This window comes from Arvicanthis niloticus, chromosome 10 (assembly GCF_011762505.2).
Source record: "Arvicanthis niloticus isolate mArvNil1 chromosome 10, mArvNil1.pat.X, whole genome shotgun sequence".
NCBI classification, from domain to species: domain Eukaryota; kingdom Metazoa; phylum Chordata; class Mammalia; order Rodentia; family Muridae; genus Arvicanthis; species Arvicanthis niloticus.
Window position 1 is genome coordinate 77886587 of NC_047667.1, and position 26878 is coordinate 77913464.

The following is a 26878-nucleotide window of genomic DNA, read 5'->3' on the forward strand; positions in this document are numbered from 1 at the left end:
AAAGCCTGTCTCAAAAAAAATAAGAATAACAATAATTATTATTTATATTATTTTATATTTAAGAATATATATAAGAATCACTCTTGCTAGTAATAATAATGATAATAATAATAACTACTAGTAGCAGTAGTAGGAAGAAGGTCGGTTGAGTGTGAAGAATGACACATGAGGCTGTCCTTTGACAGATAAACACATACTCATACAAACACTCACATACATTACACAGTTAGAGGTGCTTTTATGATTATAACACTGCATCATGTGTCTAAGTATAATGGCATTTTAGATCTGGGGATTATGCCCAGGCCTGTAATCCCAGCACTGAAGTGGCTTTAGCAGGAGCATGATTATGAGTTTAAAGCCAGCCTGAGCTAAGAGTAAAATCATGTGTCAAAGAAAGAAAGAACTGAGAAGAAAGAAAAAGAACAGAAAGAAGAAAAAAGGAATAGAAAAGGGGAAGGATAAAGGCAAGAAACAGAAAGAAGTATTTTAGAATACCGATTTTATGACAAAAAGATTCCTAAAAACTTGCTCAATATAATTTCAAGCTCCTTAGTCACTCAAGTCTATGGTGAATAAAATATAGCAGTAAGAACTGAAGGGGCAGAAATTTCGGAAGCATTCTAGAATACCATGTCCATGCTGGAATGAACAAAAGCACTATGAAAACTGTTGGTCCAGCAGATCAGGAGAATGTAAGAAGGAGACATTAGAATCCAGCTGCTGCTCAGGCTACAGTACCTGCAGAAGCCTTTCCTTTACAGAGATACCACCCAGCACCCTACTGAGATGTTATCCCTGGGTCCCCAGCTAACTGACTTCTAGGTGCCCAGGTCTCTCCTTGGCAGAAGTGAGTTTATATCAAAAGAGGGGTATTAATGACAACACATCTTGATTCTGATTTGGAAGTGGAGATCCTGGCTGCAAGCAGGCCTGTGCTGTGAAACATCTCCAGCCTCAGAGAGTTAAGGGTACTACTTCTTATCCACATAGGATCTTATTTTCTCTTCAAAGTCTTTCCAGGTTGATGTCTGTCTATATGTGCATTTGTCCACCGCACTAATAGATTCTAATGACCTCAAATATGCATCCCACTGTCCCTGGAGAAGCTACATTCCTCCAGATGCACTTGTTTCTTATGGTGAGGACTTATGTGAGGAGAGAAATATGAGGCCACAAAGAAAAACTATATGCCAAATCCTGCTCTGCCTGGGGCAGCTAGGACAGGAAAACAGGAAAGTGCTGATCTTAGGGAACCTGAGAAAGATGATACTAGAAGAGAGAATGGGTAGGCCAACGCTACAAATCTGACTTAGATCATTCTTCTTTTGTTTGTTACTGTTTGAGACAGGATCTTTAGCTCAGGCTATCCTCAGGCTATCCTCAAGCTATCTGTGATTTAGACCTTGAACTTCTGATCCACAAGCTTCAACATCCATTTTTAGTGCTAGAGTTACAGGCAAACTATCACAATTTGTTTATTCACTCCTGGGGAACGAACCCTTCTCTTTTGGCATGGTATGAATATTTTACCAACTGATCTACAACCCCAGTACTGAACCTGTTTAAAATACATTAAGTCCAAATAACACAGCTTCAGCCAGTTTATGTGGGAACATCAAGCTTTCATTAAACAATCAGAAATGGTGACACTGCCATTATGGGGCCCTCAATGTTCTTACCTAATACATGAGGACGACCACCTAATGAACTCTGGTTTTCTAATTCTTTCCAGTCCTATGTTTTTATAGTCAAATGACTAAAAATGAAAAGCAACTTCCAAGACCTCCATGGAGTATTAGTGAGTAGTATTGTCCAAGAAAGATGATGATGATGATGATGATGATGATGATGATGATGATGATGATGTGTGTGTATGTGTGTGTGTATGGTATATGTGTGAGGTATGCTGTGGTCTGGTGTATGTGTGTGTGGTATGGTGTGTGTGGTGTGTTGCATAGTGCGTTTTAAGTTTCTGGTGTGTGTTTATGTTGTGTTTCATGCACTGTGTTGTGTGTGAATATGTGTTGCATTTGTATGTGTGATGGTTCATTCTGATATTTATACTGTGTCTGATGTGTGTGTGTGTCTGTCAGGGTATGTGTCTGTGTGTGTGTGTGTGTGTGTGTGTGTGTGTGTGATGTAGTATGTGTATTCCATGCCAAAATAGAAAGTGAAGAACTCTAAGCCTTTTCTTTTATCTTTGGATTTGGGAAGTTGACCATATATTCATGTAAAAGAACAAATTTCTTCATGTAAGCAAAATTGTCATGGCAGAGGTATATGATTGGAAACTCTCAATGCATACATACAGCTCAAAAATATATGTTAAAATGGGGGAGAAAACTTAAAATTTCAAGTGATAATGTTAAAGATTATTCGTTATGAACTCTGTTTCATAGGAAAGATAGCCACAAACCTTCTTTCTTTTCGGGATACTAAGGTCTCTATCATTATTTCTGTTTGAATTGCATGGGGTAACTTAAATTCTTCCATTAATTGTTGAGATATAGATTAAATCTGGGTGGTTGTATCCTTGGCTAATAGCTTCTTACTTTCCTGTTGACAGCATTCTGAAAGCCCTGCTCAAAGAATCTCCCAACTCAATGGTTTCTCACCACAAATACATCATATCTGGCACATAGAGATCCTACCTAAACCATAATTACATAGAATGACCTGGATGCCTCAGTAAATGGCCACTGCTTTTAGCTTAATGATGTTTCCAGCACTTTTCAGAAGTGATTAATGCTCCTTCTTGCTTTTCATCTTCCTTGTGTGAGATGAGATGGAAGTTGAAGTGGTGTGGAAAGGAAACAACAAAATCCATTTGTTAAATCCCTGCACTGAGGAAATAGCAGTGCTTGGAGGGTAAGGGAGATGTTAACCACCTAGTCCTCAGCTCCTTGGCTGGGCTACCAGACCATTTTTCACACAACAGCTTCATTAGGGGTACTATTTTTATGTTTTAAGAAAGTATTTCATTACCAATAAAATATATCATATGTGTATTTCTTGGGCTTGAATCACAGACATCTTAGATTCTCACTTTCATTTTGGACAACCATTGTATGAGGTATACATTTACTAGATATATACTTTCTTCTTGTGTATCGTCAGACTTTAATATATTCAACTCTAATGTTATACATTGGAAGTAAAATATTTTACACATTTTCAATGCATAATGGATTTTATGTGGTTTCCAGGAGATTCAAATAATTTAAATGAAGCCCAAGTTTTGCAGAGATATTCCTTCCTCTATTTGAAATGGTTCAGCAGGTTGGCATACAAGGAGATGAATTGTTGAATAGAAAAACACTAAATTAAAATAATCCTTCTTAGATGTATAAAGAAGTCTTAGGAGACAAAGGAATTAAACAAAACTTACATGTGTCATTAAATTCTGAAAAGCTACAATATCAACCAGGTCCCTCCTAGATGTTTTTCAAATTATAATTTTTTAGAGGGATCAGACTCTGAAATCAGCTGAACTGTCTGAGGGATGAAGCTGGGATTTTCAGAGATTTACTGGTAGTGAGTCATCCATGTTGCTGTAAGTGGCCTCTCAACCACAGTTCTTGTAAGTAACCCCCAAACACTCAATAGTTCATTGAGCTAGACTCAAGTGTATTCCTTGCTTGGGATATCTTAAGTACCCTGTCTAACACCATCCCTGAAAATGATAGTCGCCACCACTGAACCTGCAGGCCAGAAGGAAAAAAAAAATCAGTGAAACAAGATTTTAACAACTTGCATTTCACCTTCAAGAAATAAGAGTACAACACCTAACACTGGTGTAGAAAGCTGCTACACCTCAGAAGGTGTTTGTTAATTATTGTGACAGGAGCAAAAGTGAGTGAATAGACTACGTTAAGTAAACCTAAACAAACCTTAGAAATTAAAGGAAGAACATTGTGTTCTCTCAGTAGCATCTAGGACTCCTTTATAATACTCCTCCTTTCTAATTATTCACTTGTCCTGAGCAAGTCAGCTATCTTTGCAAATCCAAGTTTGTTTCTGTTGGAGGACTGCTTAGATTTCAGATACCAAGAAGGTACATGCTAGCTGATGAGTGTCTGTCCTGTAGAGTTGTGGCATCACCTAAGATATGGTAATGCCTACCTACGAGTATCAGTCTGACTTGGTTAATGGACACCCAGAAAGCTGGTCAAATATTATTTCTGGTTATGTCTGAGAGGAAGTCTCTGGATTAGCCTGGCATTTGATCACTGCACTTAGTGGGGCAGATCAATTCTCATCTGTGTGAGAGATGCCATGAAATCCCTGGAATAGAGATAAATAAAATAAAATGAAATAAGAGTGGAACAGAAGTGAACTTGCCCCCTATCTTTGGGCTGAGACTCTTGCTCTCTCCTGTTCTTAGCTTGCAGGATTCCAGGTTCAAACATCTTTGGGCTTAGAGAGTTACATAGGCAATTGCCTATTCTCAAGCTTCAACTTAAGAATTACTCCAACAGCCTTATCTGTTCTCAGATGTCTGGGCACCCATGAATCCCTCATTTTCCCCAGTTCTCTAGTTTGTAGAAAGCACATGGGGACTTCTGAATTTCCATGACTACATAACTAAGTTTCACCACGAACCTCTTTCTGCATACCTGTACCATCTATCATATGCCTAATTGTTTATTGTATTTCTTCACATAAATGCTCAAATGTATATGTAAATATATGTGTATGTATATCTATCTATCTATCTATCTATCTATCTATCTATCTATCTATCTATCTATCTATACTTTTCCATCTCTCTAGAATATCCTCATAAATACAGACACCAGGTAGTTTTGTATCTAATTAAAATTTTATTATAAAACTATCCTTTGCTTCAGACTTCACCCTTCTTGAACAACTTTTGTGTCTTCTTACTTCCCTTTTTAATGAGTTGAATGTACTTTGATGTGGTCGTTCTACATTTATGTGAGAACTGTGGTTTTTAATTGACCAAACATCATACTCTGACAGGTGTTTATTGCTTAGCAATTTTAAGCCATGCCCTTAGAATTGAAAATCAATATGTGTATTTAAATCACCAATCTCTAAGAGTTTAAATCAAATCAAGAACTGAAGCCGGGCGGTGGTGGCGCATGCCTTTAATCCCAGCACTTGGGAGGCAGAGGCAGGCGGACTTCTGAGTTCTAGGCCAGCCTGGTCTACAGAGTGAGTTCTAGGACAGCCAGGACTACACAGAGAAACCCTGTCTCAAAAAACAAAACAAAACAAAACAAAACAAAACAAAATAAAACAAACAAATTAAGAGCCGATGGCTATGTGTTTGTGTTTATATTTGTGCATGTATCAAAAACTGGTGCTTAGGTATTTAGAAGAGGCAGTGATTTTGTATTGGTTGCAGATAGGAAGCAGAGAAATGAATGTAGTTAACTAAAACAGGCTGATGAAATTTTATACTTTTTATTTGAAAATACTACATTAAAGGGGCTATGATGCACCTCAGTTGGTACAGTGCTTGCTCAGGGCTTGATTCTCAGCACTGTATACTTATGTCACTAAAAGCCTGTAGTCACAGCAATGAGGAGCAATAGGATAGAGGATCAGAAGTCCAAGGTCATCTTCACCTGCAAAGTGAGATCCAGGGAAGCCAGAGTTCAAGACCAAGTTGATAAAACAACAGAAGAATTCTGAGGCTCCAGTGACACAGTTTGGTGTGTTAATTGTGGCAATCTTCTGCTGTACACTTCAAATCTAACAAGGCTGTAGAATAAACACACACATATTCACACACCCAAAGGGAGCATTGTAATAGAAGGCTGTACCAACTAACTTGATTGTGCTAAGCACTTTACAATGTATACAAATGTCAAATTATCACACCATGGAGTTTAATACCTACAATTGATTTTGTTGCTCATGCTTCAGTAATACCATAAGGGAAATAACTGAGCTAATAAGAATCATGAAAATTTTTTTTTTCTCTGTACATTACTGAAGCTAGGATTATCTTCTAGACAGAGACATGTCTAGGGTGCCCCTGGATAGAGTGATTATATGGGAGGAGAATTTTTAATGAATTTGTGGAATGGACATGGCATTCCGTATTGTGCTGAAGTGCTGTCACCTTGGAAATTGGGATAAGGGTAATTTCTCTGTGGCAAGTGTCTGATGTAGCGTGAGGTGAAGCAGCAAGTACTTCTGCTTGGCATATAGCAAGTGTATCCTGTGATTTTTTTTAAAATTTATATTCTACGTAAGGTTGCAATATGACTGAATTCTTAAACATGCAATTCAGTCCTAATGGAAAAGTTCTCTGATACCTTGGTGGCTACCAGAGTGTTCAGCATTTTGTGACTGTCTAACTATTTGCTCTAAGGAAAGGGTATATTTAATGTCTGTCTGTTCATCAAATGAAAGCAGACATTTAAAGGACTCCATGTAGAAAAGGGATGCTCAGGCTCTTATTCATGTTGAGTCTTGATAGTTTATAGGCAGGACATATATCTAGTTTGAGAAGAAGACAAATTATTTTTTTTTTCTGCAATGCTCTCAATTAATGCTAAATGATATTTTCTTAGCTTGTTAAATTTTTCACTTTCTTGTCTATTCACAGGACAAAACTTCTCATTCGCAACATTATCATATTTTCATGTTTTATAATAATATAATTATAACATATGTTCAAGTATTCCCTATGTTGGGCATATAGCTGCATACACACATAAATATTCACTACTTTAGTCACTCATACACACATACATTTTAAGTTCTTTGAGTTCTTGGGTTATGGGGTTATATTACCAAAGGGGATACAGACTAAATTTTAAAGGGATTTAATTTTATTATTTTTCAGTTTATGTATATGCTGTTTTGTATGTGTCTTTATGTGGATATTTACATGGATGTGACATGACTGTGCAGTTCAGAAGATGGCATCACAGCCATTGAAAGTGGCATGACAGATGGTTGTAAGCCAACCATTATGACAGTGTTTTTTATTTATTTATTTATTTATTTTTATTTTGAGGCAGGGTCTCCCACTGAACTGAGAGCTCATTGGTTTTATCTGACCTTATGGCCAGCATGGCACAAACATCCTCCTGATTCCATTTACATCTCAGAATGCATAGGTTATTATATACACTAGCAGTCCTGGATACTTATATGGGTGATGGACTCAGGTCTTCATGTTTGAGAAATAAGTACTTAATCAATTAAATGATCTCCTCAAAGCATCAACTCTTTATAAGTAGCATTTCTCCCTGTTTAGAGCAATCATGTATGTAGGTTCTCTCTTAGTGCCTAACACTCAAAAATTTTATATAGTCATAGAAGCATTAACTATTCATTAATTGGTCTAAAGTATTAGCTTGTAACCCTGGTTGCATTTCAAAACTTTCTAGAAACCATTTGTACATTTATTCAATCAATATGTAGATAAAATATATGTGGTATGTATTGGGCAATGTCATTAGCAAATTTCCCCCAGGTGAGAGAGAGAGAGAGAGAGAGAGAGAGAGAGAGAGAGAGAGAGAGAGAGAGAGAGGGAGAGGAGAGAGAGGAGAGAGAAGAGAGAGACGAGAGAGAGGAGAGAGAAGAGAGAGAAGAGAGAGAGAAGAGAGAGAAGAGAGAGAAGAGAGAGAAGAGAGAGAGAAGAGAGAGAAGAGAGAGGGAGAGGGAGACAGATAGAGAGAGGCTTGTTCTGAGATGGGGAGGTAAAGAGTGATAGAGAGATATCAGGTTTTAATACCCTACAGCCTGAGTTTGCTATCTCTTAAGGGAAGATGGAGCCCTGTAAATGCAGAGTCCTGACAGAACATTGCACAGTGAACTAGAGGTGGAGTTTTAGTCTCAACTTCATGACTGGAGCTTCTGTTAAGTCTTTACACTTTAGACTCTTAACAAAGAGAGGCAAGGAGTTATATCCTCTCTTTCACAAACTGGTCTGAGGGAGAATACCCAAACTCTCCACAAACCCAGAAGAAAGGCAGGTATGATTAATCATTGCAAAGACACTGTCTCCAGTCAATATCTGTCTCGTAGAGAGATAACAGGCCTAAACTGAACCCCCAGCTTCCCCATAAGTGGATAAGGAGTTCTTAGACTGTGCAGACCTGGTATCACACACATGGTGTAGAAATGAAACTACTTGTTGTGGGAAGTACTTCTCAAGCTATATTAAACTGTCTCAACAAGTTTTTTTTTTCCCTGAAATAAAAAAATAGGGCCTTATTGCTTAACTCCCAGCTTTCTGTCCAGAAGTGGGGAAACAACCCAGATTTCTCGTCTGATTCTCCGGGAAATACTATAAGACAGGTATTCTCTAGAGATGCCAAAGATATAAATCTGAGCTCAGCAAGTGGCCTTTTGATGCCTATGGAATACCACAGTGTCATTGCTGGCATGTGATCTCTTGCTGTTTAGCTTCTAAGCCATTTTCTCCCAGTTTCATGCATCTCCCAGCTTTTTAATGAGGAAAGCTGCTTATAGCAGCAATGATTATAGCATGATTTGGGAATTCAGTTGAACTGAGTTTGAACCCATGTATTTTTGTTTTCCTACTATATATTGGCAAAGTATATCATTTCCCTGAATTTCAGCAACTTTATCTGATGGATATAAGTAAAATGCATATCTTACAATAGTTTTGATATGGATTAATATGATAATATACACACAACAATTATTTAAATTTGGTACTAACTTAAAAGAATAATCAAAGCCCATTTTTATATTGATAGCCTCTTCAATGTGCTATGATTAGGATTTTTCCTTTATAATAATAAAGCCTTTTGGTATCCCAGGGACTTAGTTACAGAACCTTTTGCATAACATCCAGAGTTGTTTGAGTTTTTGATATAAAATGACAGAATAGTGATTCTTTCCTCAACTTATAATGCCTTGCTAATGCTAAACAAATAACTGCTGTCTAATATATTTTGGAAACAATGACAAGACAAGCAGTTATGTTCAGTCTATAAGCAATTTAGGTATTGTTTCCACCAAAGGAATAAAAAGAAGCATCTGTATTCTTAGATGGCATTCTCAAATAAATTATGACTCTGAATTTTGTTTATGGCTCTGATTTTGTTTATTTTTGTCATAACCGTGGTCTTATAGTACATAGCATGAAATACACTACAACTGGATAAACAAATCTATAAATCTGAAATGATGAGGATTCAAAGTAATAAAGTATTAACAAATTAAATCCAGTGAGGGTTCAAATATCAATAACTCAAAAACTGACTAACATATTCCTGAACACAAAGATAAATCAAAATGGAAAAAAAAAATGATAGTCAGCCTAATACACTTACGTGATGCACATTTGAGAGGAGTTGGAATGAATGAGAAATACCAATGAAGGTGCTACACTTACATACAAAATTGTATATACAGTTATGTGGCAGCCTATCCTTCAAGTTCCTTGCTAATGAGACACCCTTTCTCATAAAAATATATGGCACCTAAGAAATATCATTCAAGGTTGCCCTCTGCCCCTCCCACAACATAAAACTACATACATGAAAGCATACATAGACATTCACATCTCTATTTTTTGTACACAAACAAGTTCACATATACAAAGAATTTCACAGGATGACTAGTACCTCCCATGAGAGAGCATGTTCTTAACATGTATAAAGCCCTACGTTCCAGAATCATTTCCTCAAATAATAGTAGCAACAGCAGCAGCAGCAGCAGCAGCAGCAGCAGCAGCAACAGCAACAGCAGCAGCAGCAACAACAACAACAACAAAACACGAAGTGTTTTTTGGTGGATCTTTGGGTTGGAGGAATGTGTTGATGATTACATGCTGGGAAGTACTTTTGGTATAAACTTAACCTCGCAGATTTCCTTCTGGAACATGACTTTGGATATGACCTTTATATAGGCAGAGCACTGTCTCCTAAGCAGTCATAATGTACTCATCTAACACATGGACTGTGGGCTTTGACACTATCCTTACCCATTCTCCAGTTGAGTTGAGCTTGGCTGAAACTTCCAGTGAGATCTGAGTTGCTGGAGAAAGCTCTTAGTGACAGGAAGGAAGCCAATGGATCATCACAATTGTCTGAAAAGATGGAAAGAGCAGAAGAGGTCAGATTCAATGGGCAGGAAAAACTTTACAAAGAAGAACTTATAGTATATGCACTCTTTTTAAAAAATTTACTCATGAAAGGATTAAGAACTATTTTTCAGTGTGTATATTCACAGTCATTTCCATAACCCTCAAATATGGTATGACTTCCTTTTATTGATGGAGAAAATAAAGTCTGGAGCAATTTAAGCTCACAACATTAGTAAATACTATAACCAAAAACTCTCAGGAAGGTTGGGTTTGAGTTACAAGCCCAGCTACCTAGCCTTTCTTTTACTTGAGCATTTGACCACAGTCTCACAGCATGTCTGTGTTTAGTCTATGAAATGGAAGACTCTTACAGGATATCATTCATTGCCCTATCTTCAACTTCTAAGAAACCTTACAATATATGTGTCTATTAAAATAAGGTAATTTTGAATTTTTTACTACAACTTGAGAAAGAGAAACAAATAGATGAGAATAGTCTCAGATGTTGTAAAACTTGAACTGGATGGAAACTTCTATAGCTTAATTTCTAAGCCTTCCCTGGTGAGGTACATTCTAAGGCTGCTTTGATAGTATGAAACACAATTAAGTCATGAACAAATACATATTGACAACAGGATTATGTCCCTACACACACACACACACACACACACACACACACATACACACACACACACACACATGCACACACACATGCACACACACACACATGCACATGCATGAACACTACAGTTATCCTCATTAGGCTCTGTTTACTTTTCCATGTATTATGAATGACCTTTATAAGTAACTATTTCCCTGGCTTTGATCATTCCTTAAGGCTTTCTTATGTGGTGTAATAGTAAAACACCATTTCATTTTATTCTCCACATTTGTATTTTTATTCTACCAGAACTAAATATACTCTAAAAAAAATCTAAAGCCTGTTGAAGTCAAACATTACTTAGGAAACTGTCCTGGTGCTTAAGTTTTCTTCCTTTTAGTTGTAGCCCTTGGGAACATGTGTAAATTGTTAAGATGCCTGCAATGTGGAAAGATATCTGTGCCCTAGTCATTTAAATTTCAATCATCCTATGTATTTTAAGGTTCTATTTTTGCCAGTACTCAGATCAACATGGGGAACTGATCTGAGAAAACAGAGCCATACACCATAGGCTGCTCACAAATCTTTCTCAAATACAAGTGTATTAGCAGATATACTTCAGGGCTAACTTAGAACAAATTCACTAAGTGTTTAGCAAAGCTCAAAATGCTTCCATATTTGTTCAGCCTTCTGTGCTCCTGGGCCAAAAGCTATAGGAGGATGTGATCTCCAAGAACCAACTGGATTCATAATAATAGGAACAGTGTTCCTTAGTGGCTCTTCTTATCTATGACATTAGTGAGGCTAATATTTCCACATTGGGCATCAGCAAATCTGTGAACAAAGACCTCTACCAATGGACAGACCCAGAGGAAAAGTTTAAGTGTCTTCTTTGAAGAACATATCTGAATTAAGATCATACCCCAAAACAATAATAAAAATGGAAAAAATTCAAAGAAGTAGTTTCTTCTGGCATCTTCATATTTACCCAATAAGTCTGACAGAGAATAGACCAGGTCTATGATCTTGGGATTCCCAACTCACAGAACTGTTTATTCTCCTGTCAGAGTGTCAGAAAACAATCCAGGTAAGTGAACAAAGCCATGTTTTATGTCTGCCAAACAGAGAATCATCTGTGCCAGATCCAGCCTTAAACTATATGATGGAATAAGACTAGAAAAAAGATAAGCATTCAGTATGAAACCCATCTGAGAACATACAGTAGCACAGGCTTCTGGGGATATCTGCTGTCACCTGGAAGGAGATCTAATAGCTTTATTCTTTGAATCTTTGTCCTATGCTATGAAATCCTACAAAGAACAGGTACTGCCTATCAGTCTTGTATTCTAAGACCTCACAGTGAGCCTAAGACTCAGGATAATTGCAGAAAAAGGTGAAGACATGTGTAAAGAAGATCACAAGATGTACTTAACACACAGTTGGCCATCCTGGTAGCTGTTGGCTTGACTTTACACACAATATGTCTGGAAAGGAATGAACAGAAATGCCATCTGTTTCATCATCCTATGTGCTTGCAGGAAGCCTACCACATGGCCTTTCAAATTTCAGCTTCTCTGCTTCCTCAGTTTTCTAGTGTATTCACAAATGGGGACTGCCCTCAACCACTATGTCTGTAGTGTGTGTGTGTGTGTGTGTGTGTGTGTGTGTGTGTGTGTGTGTGTGTATTTAAAGAAGAAACAAATAAAAAATCTTGATCTGAAGGGAGTTTTATTTTGAGAGATGGAGTCTATGTAGCCCATAATCTCCAACTTGTAATCCACCCAACTAAGCATTCTGAGTACCTGGCTTTCCAATGCAGAATGTGATGTTTTTCAGATCAAAAAACAAAACCAATAACAAACATACACAAATAAAACATCGTAATGAGCTTTCATGACTAGTGTCAGTTGTCAACTTGACTAAATTTAAAATAAACCAAGTGCTGAAGCCTGTTAATACAAGTACCAGAGAGTCTCATAGTTAGGTTGGTTGAAGTAAACAAAACAAAACAAAACAAAACAAACAAAAAAACCAAAAAACCAAAACCAAAACAAAACCAAAAAAAAAAAAAAAACAAAAAAAAAAAAAACCAAAAACCACCTTCTGGTAGTGTGTAGATACAAGATCCAACAGAAAATTATATTTCCCCATCTTTCTTTGCATCTCACTGACAGATTATTCTACCTTGTCAAGAAATTGTCTACTCATTTGCTATTGCTGTCACTATTAATCCCATCCATCACCAATATTGTGATTGAGCTTCTTTGGCCATCAAATGTGGACTGAGGCCAATGGTGCTCCAAGAATATTTCAGGCTGTTGCTACCAGATCAGGGATGCTAAAGCACCAGCCTTCTCTACTGGATGAGGGATGCTGAAGTACCAGCCTTCTCTACTGGATGAGGGATGCTGAATCACCAGCCTTCTCTACTGGATGAGGGATGCTGAAGCACCAGCCTTCTCTACTGGATGAGGGATGCTGAAGCACCAGCCTTCTCTACTGGATGAGGGATGCTGAAGCACCAGCCTTCTCTACTGGATGAGGGATGCTGAAGTACCAGCCTTCTCTACTGGATGAGGAATGCTGAAGCACCAGCTTACTATATCAGATGGTTATGCCTTCTGTCTGAGAAGATACCTGTTCTCAGCTTCTCCAATCTGAAAATGACAATTGTTGTCTACCCAGACGACATGTGAATCAAACTACAAAATCCCACTTTAATATATATGCATTCCACATACTGTTCCTACTGAGTCCCCTAATGAGGACAAGGAGAAAACATTGGTTTGTTCTCATATCCACTTCCAATGCATTGATCTTAGATAGACCATAAGGATTCTCCCAGAACTGTGAAGAAGATACCACCTATTGCATCACAGACTATTTCCAGAATGAGCTCTCAAAATCACTCTTTCTTCCAAATCTCAGATGAAATTAAAATTCAAGCCCAGTTTAATTTTTTTAATGATATTTTTTTTTAGCAAATGAATGATCATCTTTTCTGTTTCTGAAGTGGAAACCTCTTGTTTCTTTGGAAATTCAGTAATATAAAATGATGTTCACACAGGTGAACGGATGTTTTGCTAAAGTGGATATGTAAAAAAACTCTTTGCTACAGCAAACACATGAAAGGACCTGTGATAAAGCAATATAAAGGACCCCATAGACACTGGAAGCATTGATCTCTTATTTGATCTGCCTCTCTATTCTTATCTAACAACATGCATATATTGGTTCACCTTATATTGTGTTCCACAAGTGGCTGAGCTACACTTTTGGTAATGCCATTGAGAGAAAATCTCCAAAGAACTTCTCATGAGGTTTTGAAGGATTCTTGTCACATCTGCAGCTTCTGCCTTGCTGGCAAGCCTTGCAGTTTCTTTTGAATTGAACTACCCTTGCTGGTTCATGTGTGGTGTCTGCCAAAAGGACTGAACTGCAGCTAGTAAGTTGCATTTGGTATTTGTTACTGGACTGAATTGGTGATATCCTGACAAAGAAGATTGGACTTGTCCCTAAAGAACTATTTCTAAACAAGTCTACTTCCCCCATGTCCTAATGACTTTTCTGCTATAGCTGCTGAGTGGTGGGATAGAGGGAGAAGTTGATCATTTATTACAGTAGGTTAGAAAAAAATATGGCTACAGTTCTCTGTGCTTTTAAAGTTAATTTTATTTTCTATTTAGGTGTGTGTGTGCATGTGTGTGTGTGTGTACACATTTGGGTGGGGGGTTGTCTGTGGAAGCCAGAACAGATTACCTGAAACAGGAGAAAAAGTCTGCTGTGAACTGCCTGACTTGAGGGCTGAGGATTGAACCTAGGTCCTATGCAAGTGCAGCAAGTGCTCTTAACTGTTGAATCATTTCTTCTGTTGTCTACTGTTTTCTTTTATGACCTAAAAATGAAATACCAGCCATACTTTATTGCTACATCGATATTATTCTAAGTCTGCATGGTAGGACCAAAACCACATCTCCTTTTATCACCAAACCCTGATGACACAACATTTGATCCATATATACCAATAACATATTCTAATATTCAAAGATTGTTGGGTCTATGGAAATAGACAGACATCTGTATTTACTTTGTATATGAGGATATTTTGGCCAAAAGAGATAAAAAAAAAAATCCATTCAGAACTGTTACTGAACCAGCCATAACAAGGACATAGGTACATGTCACTGTGTATTAGTGTCCACTGGGCAAGAGCCATTTCTATGTGTGACACACTGCCACTGTTTACATTATTCATAAGTATTTATTTAGTGAGAATTCTGTTTTGTATGAGAAATGTCTCCAGAAGACCATGGTTTTGGTGGTAGTGTCTGGAAAGCTATTGAACCCTTCATTTGTGTAGCCTCCTTAGAAGAAATGCAACATTGAAGATACATCCTGAGATATTGAAGCTCATTTCTACTTCCTCATTTATGTGCCTTCTGACACATAAAACAGTATATTTTGTCACAGTGATGAGGAATGTAACTAAGACAATAAGTAACCTTTATTAATACTTTTATTGCTAAAAGCCTGTTATTTTCTTGACAATAGAAACCCTTGACACATAACAAGGCATTTTTTCACAGGATTTTCCATCTTCGTTGCTGTCTGATTTCTCCTTTAGTGCATTGCTGACCTTTCCTCCTCAAGGGAAGTAAGGACACCAGGACAATTATAAGAAAGAAAAATGGAATAAAAACAACTTTTTGTTTCTAACTTTCTGCGTATATATTCAAAAAACGTTGATGCTTCACATTGCAGGGGAAAAGATGACTTGCTGTTCCCAAATAAAAACACTTCATTCCAAGACTCTTCTTTAGTACAAGGAGCAGCACACACAGAATTCAGGAGAAATCCAATCTTAGCATAGAATTTTAGAAATTACCATTCAAAATTTAAGATACTACTGCATTAAGTAAAAAACAAAAACACAAACAAAAACCAAAAACAAAACCCATTTTGGTGTCAACATATATTTTTATTCATTATTATTAAAATACCAATAGAGCTATAAATGGTATTAAAGTGAAATTGTTTGAATCATCTTGATGACTACAGTAAATTGTCTGTGTCTGCATACAGGGATTTGGAGCTTAAGAGATTAACTTGCATTTATTGGTAAGAGAAAATTCCTCTTCGCATTCAACATGCAATGACCTACTTTGTTTAACAGATATAGAGTATAAATTCTGTAACATGACTTTACTAATATTTAGAGGTGATAATTCAGGATATTGCCTTCATTTATGTTTTATATTGTAGCCTATAAATCCACTTACCAAACAACTAGAATAAGTACTGTGATTTTGCTTTTAATTATGTTCTTCTCTTTAGCTTAGTCTCCTTCTTTCCTTCTTTCCACTGTTGGTGATCTTTTTTTTTTTTTCAGTCATTTACTATTTTTCTGTTTAATTCCAGTATATTTTAATTTCATATTATAGCCTAAGTACATTTCTACCATTTTCTCTTCCATGGCTCCTGCTGGTAAAATTTCCAGGTTTAATTTATTTCAGTGTGTTTCTAGATTGTGTTGAATTTGGTGGTGTTACTGTCACCTAGTGTTTTCCATTCTGAATGGTACTGGGTCCCAAATACGTGAGAAAAGGCTGATCACCAGAAAGGTCCTTAAAAAAGACAAGAAGAGCTTCTCTATAAAACCAGGAACTAACCTGAGGTTAGTTCTGTGTTGAACACAGAATGACACATAATATGACAAAGCAAGGCAAAGTTACATCCTAAAGAAAGTATGCTTCCTCAGTTACAATCTAAAGATGCTGAAAGGACAGTGAATTCAAAATCACACTTGAAATTTACCACTGACTTTAAGTGAAAAATACACATTGAGATGAAAAATGAAAAGAAATCAACTTGAAACATGCATAAGGATGTCAGCAACACAAAATTGAAAGAGAAGAAATCCAAAACAAACACACATGTATGTTTGGAAACATGTATGGAAATGAGAAAAATGCTATGAATTGTAAAACAAAAAAGTACAAAATATCACAAATATAAAAAATAAAGCAAAAAGAAATCTATTTTGAATGGAAAATAATATCACTGAAGTATTTATTACCTGCTGGCATTAATAAAGTCACAAAGAAATAACAAAAAGTGAATAACATGTCAGCATTGATCTTTGGGACAAGAGTAAGAAACCAAACCTACAAACACAAAAAAGGGAATAAAATAAAAACTGTCAGAATAGAAATCTATTCTGTAATATGAAGGCTCCAAACTCCCCCAACTCTAAAATGTTAATACAAGGACGGGTAGTCTTACAACCTTAAATGTCTATGCTCATAAAATGTTCTCTCCATGATACACTAATTAATAAAATATCCAAGTACTAAACAAATATATGACAGTAAGAGCTATGAGAGAAAATTGTTGAATCAGAGGAGTAGGCAAATTAGAACAGCTTCACTGATAGCATCCCATAATGATTGTTTATCTCTATGATCCTGAAGAACTCCTGGGAAGAGACTGAAAAATAAAATAAACACATATGTTCATTCCTCTGCTCACTGGACTGAATCTCACCACCTTGCTGGGTCCCACTGGAGATGCTGGATTAGACTTCGTCCAAATACACCATCTGGCTAGTAACATTCTGGATAAATTTGATCAAGTAATGGCTTCCACTGTAGACAATCTTGAGTTCCTTAAATGTTAGATTACCTCCCTAACAGAAGTTGTTCTCCAACACTGAGTGTCCTAGAATTACTGACTACTGAACAGGGAAGAACTTGCATATATCTGGGGAAGGAATGTTGCTCTTATGTCAATGAATTCAGGCTAGTAGAATAAGACATACAAGTGCTCAAGGATCTCCAGAGAGGTCTCCTGTCATGGTATGTGCCCAACAGCCTACCTCATTGTACTTAAACTTTTTGGTAGCTTGGCTTCTTTCCCTCTTTAGCCTCATACTATCCACCGAAACTCTCTTCCTCCTGATATTCTGCCTTATTCAATTTCTATAATATCAGGTGAGTAACACTGCAAAGATCACTGTCAATGAGGGTTTGTTTCATTACCAAACTGTTCCCAACTTGGAATACAGTTAGTAAGGTGATAGTAGATACTGGCATGTGTATCTACTATCACCTGAGTTTTAAATCTTAGCCATTCTGACTGTTATGAGGTGGAATTTCAGGGTTGTTTTGATTTGCGTTTCCCTGATGACTAAGAATGCTGAACATTTCTTTAGGTGTCTTTTGGCCATTTGATTTTCCTCAGTTGAGAATTCTTTGTTTAGCTCTGTACCCCATTTTTAATAGGGTTATACTGTATTCATACATGTGTAATTTATAAATCTGTTATTTGATTTAAATTTACCTCAGGCAGTTAGAACCAAGCATGATGCTCACTACCTGACAAACAATGTATATATAGGATACAAAATTATGTGGGATCGTCTGGGGAATAAGATGCCTATTCTAGCAACACCTAATATTTTATCAGTAAAGACACAATAAATATATCAGAAATTAAGAAAGTCTTATTAAATAGAGTTCACAAGTCTTAAAAATGTGCAAGCCATAAAAAGCAAAATAAAATTTATAGCTGTCTCTACTACCCCACTTCTAAGAAGTTGTCACTCAACCCACTGCCTTGGGCAATTCAAGCAAACCCATCTCCTCTCTGTGCTGCAGTGTCTGCTCAGGACAGAAAGAATGATGTTTGTTTTCCACAAGGGATTGTCATGCAAATATAACAGAAGCTGCAGGGAGAAAATAGTGCCTGTAGGTGGCATAGGCTCAGTTAGCAGTAACTACAACATTTGTGATATATGAATCAGAAAGCTGTAAAGTGATAACACTGCTGACTTACCACGAAGCTCTTTGTTGCATGAATTTCTGTATTTTATGTTCATGATAGAGCTAATACCTAGGAATGGTCACTATGGACATGAGTGGTCTTTCACGAACACTCAGTATCCATTTTATATGTGGTTCTAAACTAAGTAAATACTCATTTCTGGACATTTTATTACTGCTGTTTTGTGTGTGTGTGTGTGTGTGTGTGTGTGTGTGTCTGTGTGTGTGTCGACATGCACGTTTGCTTTATTTAAGTGTGTACACCCACTCAGTTATCTGCTTTCCTGGAATTATTGGAATGTCTAGAAACTATATAGCTCAAGTTGGTCAAGTCAGCTGTCCTTGGGCATCATCCAGACTCTACTTCTCACTGTGAAGTTCTAAAAAAACACTGCCTGAGTTAGCTTTTAAGTGGATATTACAGAGTTTAACTAATGTCATCATGCTTACATTTAATGGAACCACCTTACCAAGTCTCTAGAAAGTAATTTAATTTTTTTCCTGAATAAGAGACAGGACAGAGATTGCAGCTAAATTCCCTATCTATCACTGTTGGTGTTTGTATCCTTTAATATGGTGTTAAAAATGTATCTAAGTGCGAGAGAAAAACCCAGATTTCAATTGTGGACATATTAATTTTAATAACAAAGCAGTCAAAACCCTGGGCAAATGTAATGGCAGAATATGGACTGTCATGTGTGACAACAATATTCTTGGAGCCGGTTGGTTGGCATGCTGGATAAGAGGGAGAACTGGTCTGAGTAATGCTATTCCATGGCAAACAAATTTCTTGGTTTGGAAAATATAGCCAAAGGACAGCACATGTCCTACAGGCTCTGTGGAATGACCTGCTGCTTCTCAAGTGTACTGTTTTTTTTTTGTTTTTGTTTTTGTTTTTTTGGTTTTTTTTTTTTTTTTTTTTTTTTTTTTTTGACAATTCTGGATTGCAGATGATGATTTTTTCTGGACAGACTAAAAATAAAAAGCCTGTTCCTGGCATAGTGCTTCAGTATGTTTTACTTTTTCTTGTAAAATTGTCTTTCTGCATGTTCTAAGTCACAACCATAATTCTTGGGCAAATGCTGGCTGCAGCTATGAGGAAATAAATAAAAAGCTATAAATGTTAATGTCACATAGACAGGTTCATGGATTCTGTTTTATAATTTGAAACCATCAATAAAGTTTAAGTTAGTCAGAATAATGGTCAGGTGTATTCAACCTTCATTTCCTACACTCCTCTAACCTCTCCAATTTTGAAAGAATAGGTGAAAAACAGCAGGAAAACACACTGCATTGTGTTCACCAAATAACTTCCATTTTATGGAAATTCTTTAGCAATTATGTAACATGAATGAAAAGCAAAATCCACTAAGAGGCAATTATACCCTGAGAAAATTACATGCCATTGTTCAATATAGAGCCTGTGGTGTTTCAAAAATGGTTAGCAGAGATTTGTTGGGGAGAAAGCAGCTGAGAGCCTGGGCGTTTCACTATAATATCCTCACAGCCCATGAGATATTGATGTGACAATTCTCAGTAACATCAATTAAAATTGCATTTATTGCTCTTTCTTTCTTTTTTTCTTAACATTCCAAGCATTATATTTCATAGGTTTAATGGTCTTGACAATAGGTTTGGTTGAATTAAGGGTTTTATTTTTAAATGTGTGTATATGGCATGCATGTATAAGTATGTTTGTACTGTCTGTGTGAACTTGTGTATCTGTACATGTGGAGGCTCAAATGTGCTGTTAGCCTTTACTGTAGTTATTGAGCTGAGATCTTCCAACTGAACCCAGAGATTGTTGATTTGTTCTTCAAATTGCCCAGTGTCAACCCAGGGAACCCCCTGTCTGAATCTCTACATATCTTGGATTTCAGAGGTCTGTAACACCTACTCAGATTTCCACAGATGCTGAGAAAATAGAAAATAATTTCTACTCAGTTTCCTTAGGACTATTATACAATCAGAGTATATCTATACCATATATTTCTCCTCCTCCTCCTTCACCTTCCCCATCTCCCCCCCATCCTCCTTCCTCCTTCTTCCTTCCTCCTTCCTCCTTCCTCCTTCCTCCTTCCTCCTTCCTCCTTCCTCCTTCCTCCTTCCTCCTCCTCCTCCTCCTGTTCTTCTTCTTCTTCTTCTTCTTCTTCTTCTTCTTCTTCTTCTTCTTCTTCTTCTTCTTCTTCTTCTTCTTCTTCTTCTTCTTCTTTCTTCTTCCAAGAAGAAACTATAGTTTCAAGGAAAAGACTTTTAGCTTATGACTCTACTTGAGGCCTTTATGCAGATTTTTGTCCAGAGAATTGTTGATCTCTGGCCAATCTTTGGTTAAAGAACAGCATGAGAGCACACATGGTAGTATCTTCGGAGCTGTGGCAGTGTGGGAGGAGACTCTAAAGAGTTTCTCTGGTGGGCTACAAACATAACAAAAGAACTTGCAATAGCTTTCAGATCTTGGCTTCAGGTCTTTTCATAAGCCACATAGCAGGGTTCACCTCAGGGGATTTCCTGAGTCTCAAGTCAGCTGCAGCCCGCATTCTCATCATCCTCCCCCCCTGCACCTGGGCATTTTTTTATTTGTATTTGTGGCAAATTCTATAATGATGGAAAAATTTAGTATGTTTCAGATTCCATTAATCAATCAACCAATCTGCAGAACAACTTTGTAGGTATGCTTAACCACACATGGGAGAAGAAACTTAAATGGCGACAAAGCAGTTTACAAAGCAATATGTGACTGAACTCAGGTCTCTGCTCTTAGGACAGGAGTCTAGTACCTTGCTTAATTTTGTGCCTCATTTTTTTCCAGATTTCTCCTATAACAGAACCAGCAAGACACACTACAGCAGTAAAAATAAAACCATCTCCAAGATAGGTTTAGGTCCATGTTGAGAAGCAGTTTGATTTTAATGGAAGGATAGGGAAGACTTATGAGAATTCCAAGACTGGAGACATAAACTAATGTCACATGCTTGAGAGCTGAAACAAGGTTTACTAGGGCCCTCCTAAAGGTGATAAACACAAGAAATAGCTTGCTGAGAGGAAGAGGAGACTGCCAAGCAGATCTCCTGAAAGGAGATTCTAAGAAGTGCTGAGCTGCCTGCAAGTGGTGCAGAGAGTTTCAGAGTTGCTGTCTTTCTGAGTTCTCACATGCTGGCATGGTCTTATGAGATAATGCAGCTGCTTTTGAGTCATCGTGCTCCTATGTATAACCTACACTGCACATGAAACTAACATCAATAAACTCAATGGCTCACTAAGCTGAACTTGCTCTTGGTTTCCTATCTGTGGTGAAAACATATGCAACAATTTATGCTACAACTCCTGCCTTGAACCTAAAGCTGGTTGTGTTTGCCATCTTGAACAATGAGGAATTGTGTGTCCCGGACACAAAAGTGTGGCTTGTTTGGTGACCCCTGCTAGGCTTAATTGGGCTAAAAAGTTTCCTTTGAATCCTAAGGATCATCTTAGAAAGACATCTTTTGAACCCTGATTTTGGCGTAGTGTTACTGTGCACTATGTCAATATTACCCGTCTACTAATGAAATGCTGATTTCTCTAACCACCCCCTAATCTGGTTGTAATCAGAACATGGCATTGGACTGTTTATTCTAAGAATCTCATGTGACAAGTTTGTGGAACATTGTTCCCTATTTATTCTCTTATTTGTCAGTAAAAGCTGATAACTGGGAAGTGGGGATGTCAGGGGCAGCCTTGCTTATACAGTGAAGGTCTAAAGTCAGCAATAGGCCTAAGTCAGCCTGCTAACACAAAGTCTTGGTCTCTGTGGAAAAACACTGAAACAAGTAGCTATAAGATATTGTAAACAGGCAGTTTTGGTAGAAATTTACCAGCCTGGGTAAGAATTAACAGTCATAGACCTTGTGGATAGGTAGCCTGGTGGATAGTACCAACTTAGATAAGGACAATTGAATCATAGTCAGAGTCATAGTGACCTGTACCCTGAACCTTCACCCAGCCGATACCCTGCTCTGGAAGATATCTGTACTCCCCCTGAACACCTATGCCCCTGCATCATCCCCTTCTCCACATCCTGCTTTTATGTGTTTATAACGCCTGTGTGAAAAGTAAAAATCATCAGTTTGATTAGCCTATAGACAAGCTGTGGTTCTTTGCATTTGCCTGTTTCCCCATTGTCTCTTTCAGGTAATCTTCCAGGACCCTGTTTAATGGCATGCTGGATGGGGCAGAAGGAGTGGAGGCAGAGAGAGAGAGAGAGAGAGAGAGAGAGAGAGAGAGAGAGAGAGAGAGAGAGAGAGAGAAGAAAGGAGGATTTGCCATGGGGTGCAGAGTCCCAGAGACACCATGATTTAACACCCGTATCAGAGAGAGCAAGTCAATTCTAAAATGGGAATATCTCAGGGATTTTTGCTGGTAGGTAGGCAGATTAGCCTAGAGGATTAGGTTAAAATAGATTAATAACTGTTCAGATACTGTTCTATAAAGCCTATTAAATAAATCATATAGTTTCTATAACATTTATTTGTGATGCAGCCAGGATGAAAAAAAATATCACTTACAAATTGCATTAACACACTGAGATCCTTGCATTCACTCAATGGTATGTCCTTATGCTTCCCCAATGCCAACCTGTGTTCCTTGCCTTCAGTCACTAAAATGCTCATGTTTCCATGCTGCCTTGATATTATCCTGTCTGGACTCTTCAGAGTCAGACCCTCACCTGATCTCTTCAAGCCTGTGTCAGGTTTGCGCTACAGAAACAACATCAACATAATCGGAAGTTGAAAACATATTAAATTTGAGATGGCACCTATTTACTCACAAGTGTGGTGGGGGGAGCTTTGATACTCTCACAATTCATTCTTACTGTAGCTCTTTCAGAGTTCAGGATGATCACTGATTTATACAAATTGAGAATGGAGGATGGGGACAGCTCTCTATTACTTCCGCATGGCTCAGTATGGAACCCCAGGAGTCATGAGGAAATGATAGAGAACTGACTCCCTTTTTAGAAATAACTTCAAATAATGATACTATGTTTGTGTACTGTGTATGCTGAAGTCAGAATACAATTTTGAGAAATTGGTTTTCTCTTACCATGAAGGTTCTAGCAGTCAACCTCAGCTTGTCAGCTTGGGAACAAGCACCTTTACTTTGAGCATCCCATCAAATTTAATGGTCGAAGTAGTTTTTTGATATTTGCTCCTTCTAGAGATTTAGAGCACATGTAAGAGTTATATACATATATAAATTAACAGTAGATTAGTTTACCTTACAACAGACATCATTAACATAGGTCTCAAAGCTACTTTATAGATTTATAATTGCCTTAGACCTCAATTAGGCAAGTTCTGAATTTGAGCAAATATAAACTCAAAAGCTGATTGAGAAAGCCCATATAATTCTATGCTTGTTTGTGTTTCTAAGATGAATTATTAGTTTGAGTTGTACAGTGTGTCTTGGAATATTACTTATAGATATTTGAAAAAAATAACTAAGCATATAAAATTCCTGGTTTTCTCTTGTGGCAATTTTGTCAACTTGACACAAGCCAAGATAACTGAGAAGACTCTTGTTTTGGGAATTGCCTACATCACATTGGCCTGTGGGCATGTCTGAGGTAATGGTTTCGACTGTTAGTTCATGTAAGAGAGCACATCCCACTGTGAGTGGCTCATTCTTCTGTCCTGACTTTATAAGAAAGCTAGCTGAGCACAGACCGGGAAGCTAGCCAGCAAGTCATATTCCCAGATGGTTTCTGCTTCAGTTCCTTCCCTGACCTCCCTTAATAACAGACTGTGACCTGGAAATGTGAGCTAATTAAATCCTTTCCTCCTTTAAGTGGCTTTCTGTCCAAGTGTTTCCTCACAATAGCAGAAAATAAAGCAGAGCACTGCCCTTTATCAAATAAAGTATTCCTTTTCCTTTCTTCTCATTCCTCAGTTGTCTGTTTGCAGTCCTTTTCCTTACTTATAACTGGACTCATTGCAGAAAGCTTCAGTGGATCCTTGCTGTTCTTACCTCCCATGAGGCGGTATCTCAGGAGATGAGATAAGCATTATTCTATGGTCCTCATGGTAAGTCCTATGAGGAGCTTGGTGTCATGTGAAAGAAATAAGGTTTGGGATAAAACCTGCTGAGTAATCTGCTTATGCTCTCTGAACTTTTTTTTTCTTTGGCAAAATTCGCTGCACTGCTTATAATAGGATTACATGTGATTGGGACATCAAGGATTCAGCCCAGTGTCCTGTAAATGATCTTAGCTTTCTTTTCAAATATCTGTGCTGCCCTATAGTCTATCTGCCTTGCCTTCTCCATTATCTTGGACTGTGCCTTTCACCTGTGGCCCAGAATAAATCCTTTCTTTCTTTTTTTGTTTTGTTTTTTGTTTTTCGAGACAGGGTTTCTCTGTTAGCCTTGGCTGTCCTGGAACTCACTCTGTAGACCAGGCTGGTCTCGAACTCAGAAATCCGCCTGCCTCTGCCTCCCAAGTGCTGGGATTAAAGGCGTGCGCCACCACCGCCCGGCAAATCCTTTCTTTCTTAAGTTGCTTTTTTCAGGTCACAACAATGAACAAAATAATTAATATATAGAGTAATAGTAGTTTGGCAGTGGTTGTCACAGAAATGTCTGGCAGGATTGCCACAATGAAGTGTCATTTCTGTGTCCTCACCCTGTTCTACCAACTGAGCCCTCAAGCCCGCCCCTAAATGTGGGAGATATTGTAACTGTAACACATGGACGTTTAGTCTGACAAAGGACAAAACTTTAGCCTGGAAGTGAGAAGATAGAATTCCAAAATCTTAATCTGTTCTCTCATTTCTAATTGTATCACATGTCTTTCTTATTCCTTCACAGCTGGGCACCAGGGTCTCTCATAAAGCAGGCATTTATTAATTCATCAATTTAATTAATTTGTCAAACATTTCAAGCTATTGTACATATAGCTTGTCAACTTTTTCCTTCCCTTGGGCATTTTTCAAATCATTATGTCTTGATCTAAAAAAAAAAAAAAAATGTACTCTTTATGCAGTGTCACATTCACTTTAAGGAGGGATAGAGATTAAAAGACTGAGAAGAACTCAGATTCTGTCCTCACTGTCAAAGCTCAATGTTTTATGGTAACCTAGGATTGCTGGAAATACTTCATATAAATATTCAGTTCTTGAAAAATTATGAGATAATTAAAGATTTTTATAAAAACCATAGAATTTGTGTTATTAATAAAATCATTAAATGAGGAGATGAAAAGAATAACTTAGTGGGTAAGAGCACTTACTGTACAAGCATGAGGATATAAATTTGATTTTCTAACACACATATAATGTAATAAGCAGGATATAACCACTTATTTTCCTGGAACCTGAGCACTTGGAAAAAAGAAACAAGAGGATCACAGGCAGGGACTTGCTAGGCACCAGTCTAGCTGTTGGTTTAGTGAGAGACACTATCTCAAGTGACTAAAACAATGACTGATAAAGCAAGATATTTGACGACCTGTCCTGCTTCAGTAACTGTATGTGTTCACAAGCACAAGCTTCTACACACATGCATATAACATACACAAACACACACACACACACACACACACACACACAAACACAAACACATCCACAATAGACACACAAATGTGTACGGATTCACACATAATACACCAATACACATATACCAAAAAACATGTTTCATATATGCAAATTGCATAAGTATATATACTCATACACACACAGCACATAATAGACACAGGCACACACATACCTCACACACACAAGTGAACCTGGACATAGGTGTGAAATGGAATATTGTGGAGTACCAATTAGCTCAGATTCTTCATGCTTCTCTTTTTTATTGTGTATTATTAAAATTACACTTTATCCTCTTTTAATAATGAAGATAATCCATATAAATTCAAATGTATTTTATGCCCGACATTGTTAATCTTTAGGCCCCAAAAAACTAAACTTTGGAATAAACTGTGAAGGAACAGGCAAAAAAGAAGTAATAGCTTGGGCCAAACTAGCCTACTTCTTTTTATTTATATTTTTAAGATTTAGTATTTAAGGTTTTTAAATAGTGTGTGTGTGTGTGTGTGTGTGTGTGTGTGTGTGTGTGTGCTTAGGTACCTGTAATGTCCAGAAGATGGCACTGGAACCACTAGAGCTGGAGTGACAGGCAGCTATATGGCAAGGGTTTTAGGAACTGAATTTGAGTCTCTTGGATGAGTAGCATGTACTCTTAAACACTGAGCCACCATCTCTTCATTTCTATGGCTTCATTTCTGTGAACCATATGCCACTGTATTATGGACCTTTACATTGCTCCTGTTCTGTAAGGCTACTTTCAATGATGTGAGGGCAGTGTGAATTAACTAGGAGAGAGACAGTAACTCCTGCTTGCCAGTTCTTACCTCTAGAATCTTCAGTGGTCATT

At 37.5% G+C, this 26878-nt stretch overlaps 1 protein-coding gene across 1 annotated transcript in view; it reads right to left on the minus strand.

The window, feature by feature from the left end:
* LOC117716227 (contactin-associated protein like 5-1) overlaps positions 1 to 26878 on the minus strand; it is a 688126-nt gene that overhangs the window by 530542 nt on the left and 130706 nt on the right. Inside the window, exon 2 of the mRNA XM_034513191.2 lies at positions 9947 to 10051. Coding sequence (XP_034369082.1) covers positions 9947 to 10051 — 105 coding nt within the window. The remainder of the gene's footprint in view (positions 1 to 9946; positions 10052 to 26878) is intronic.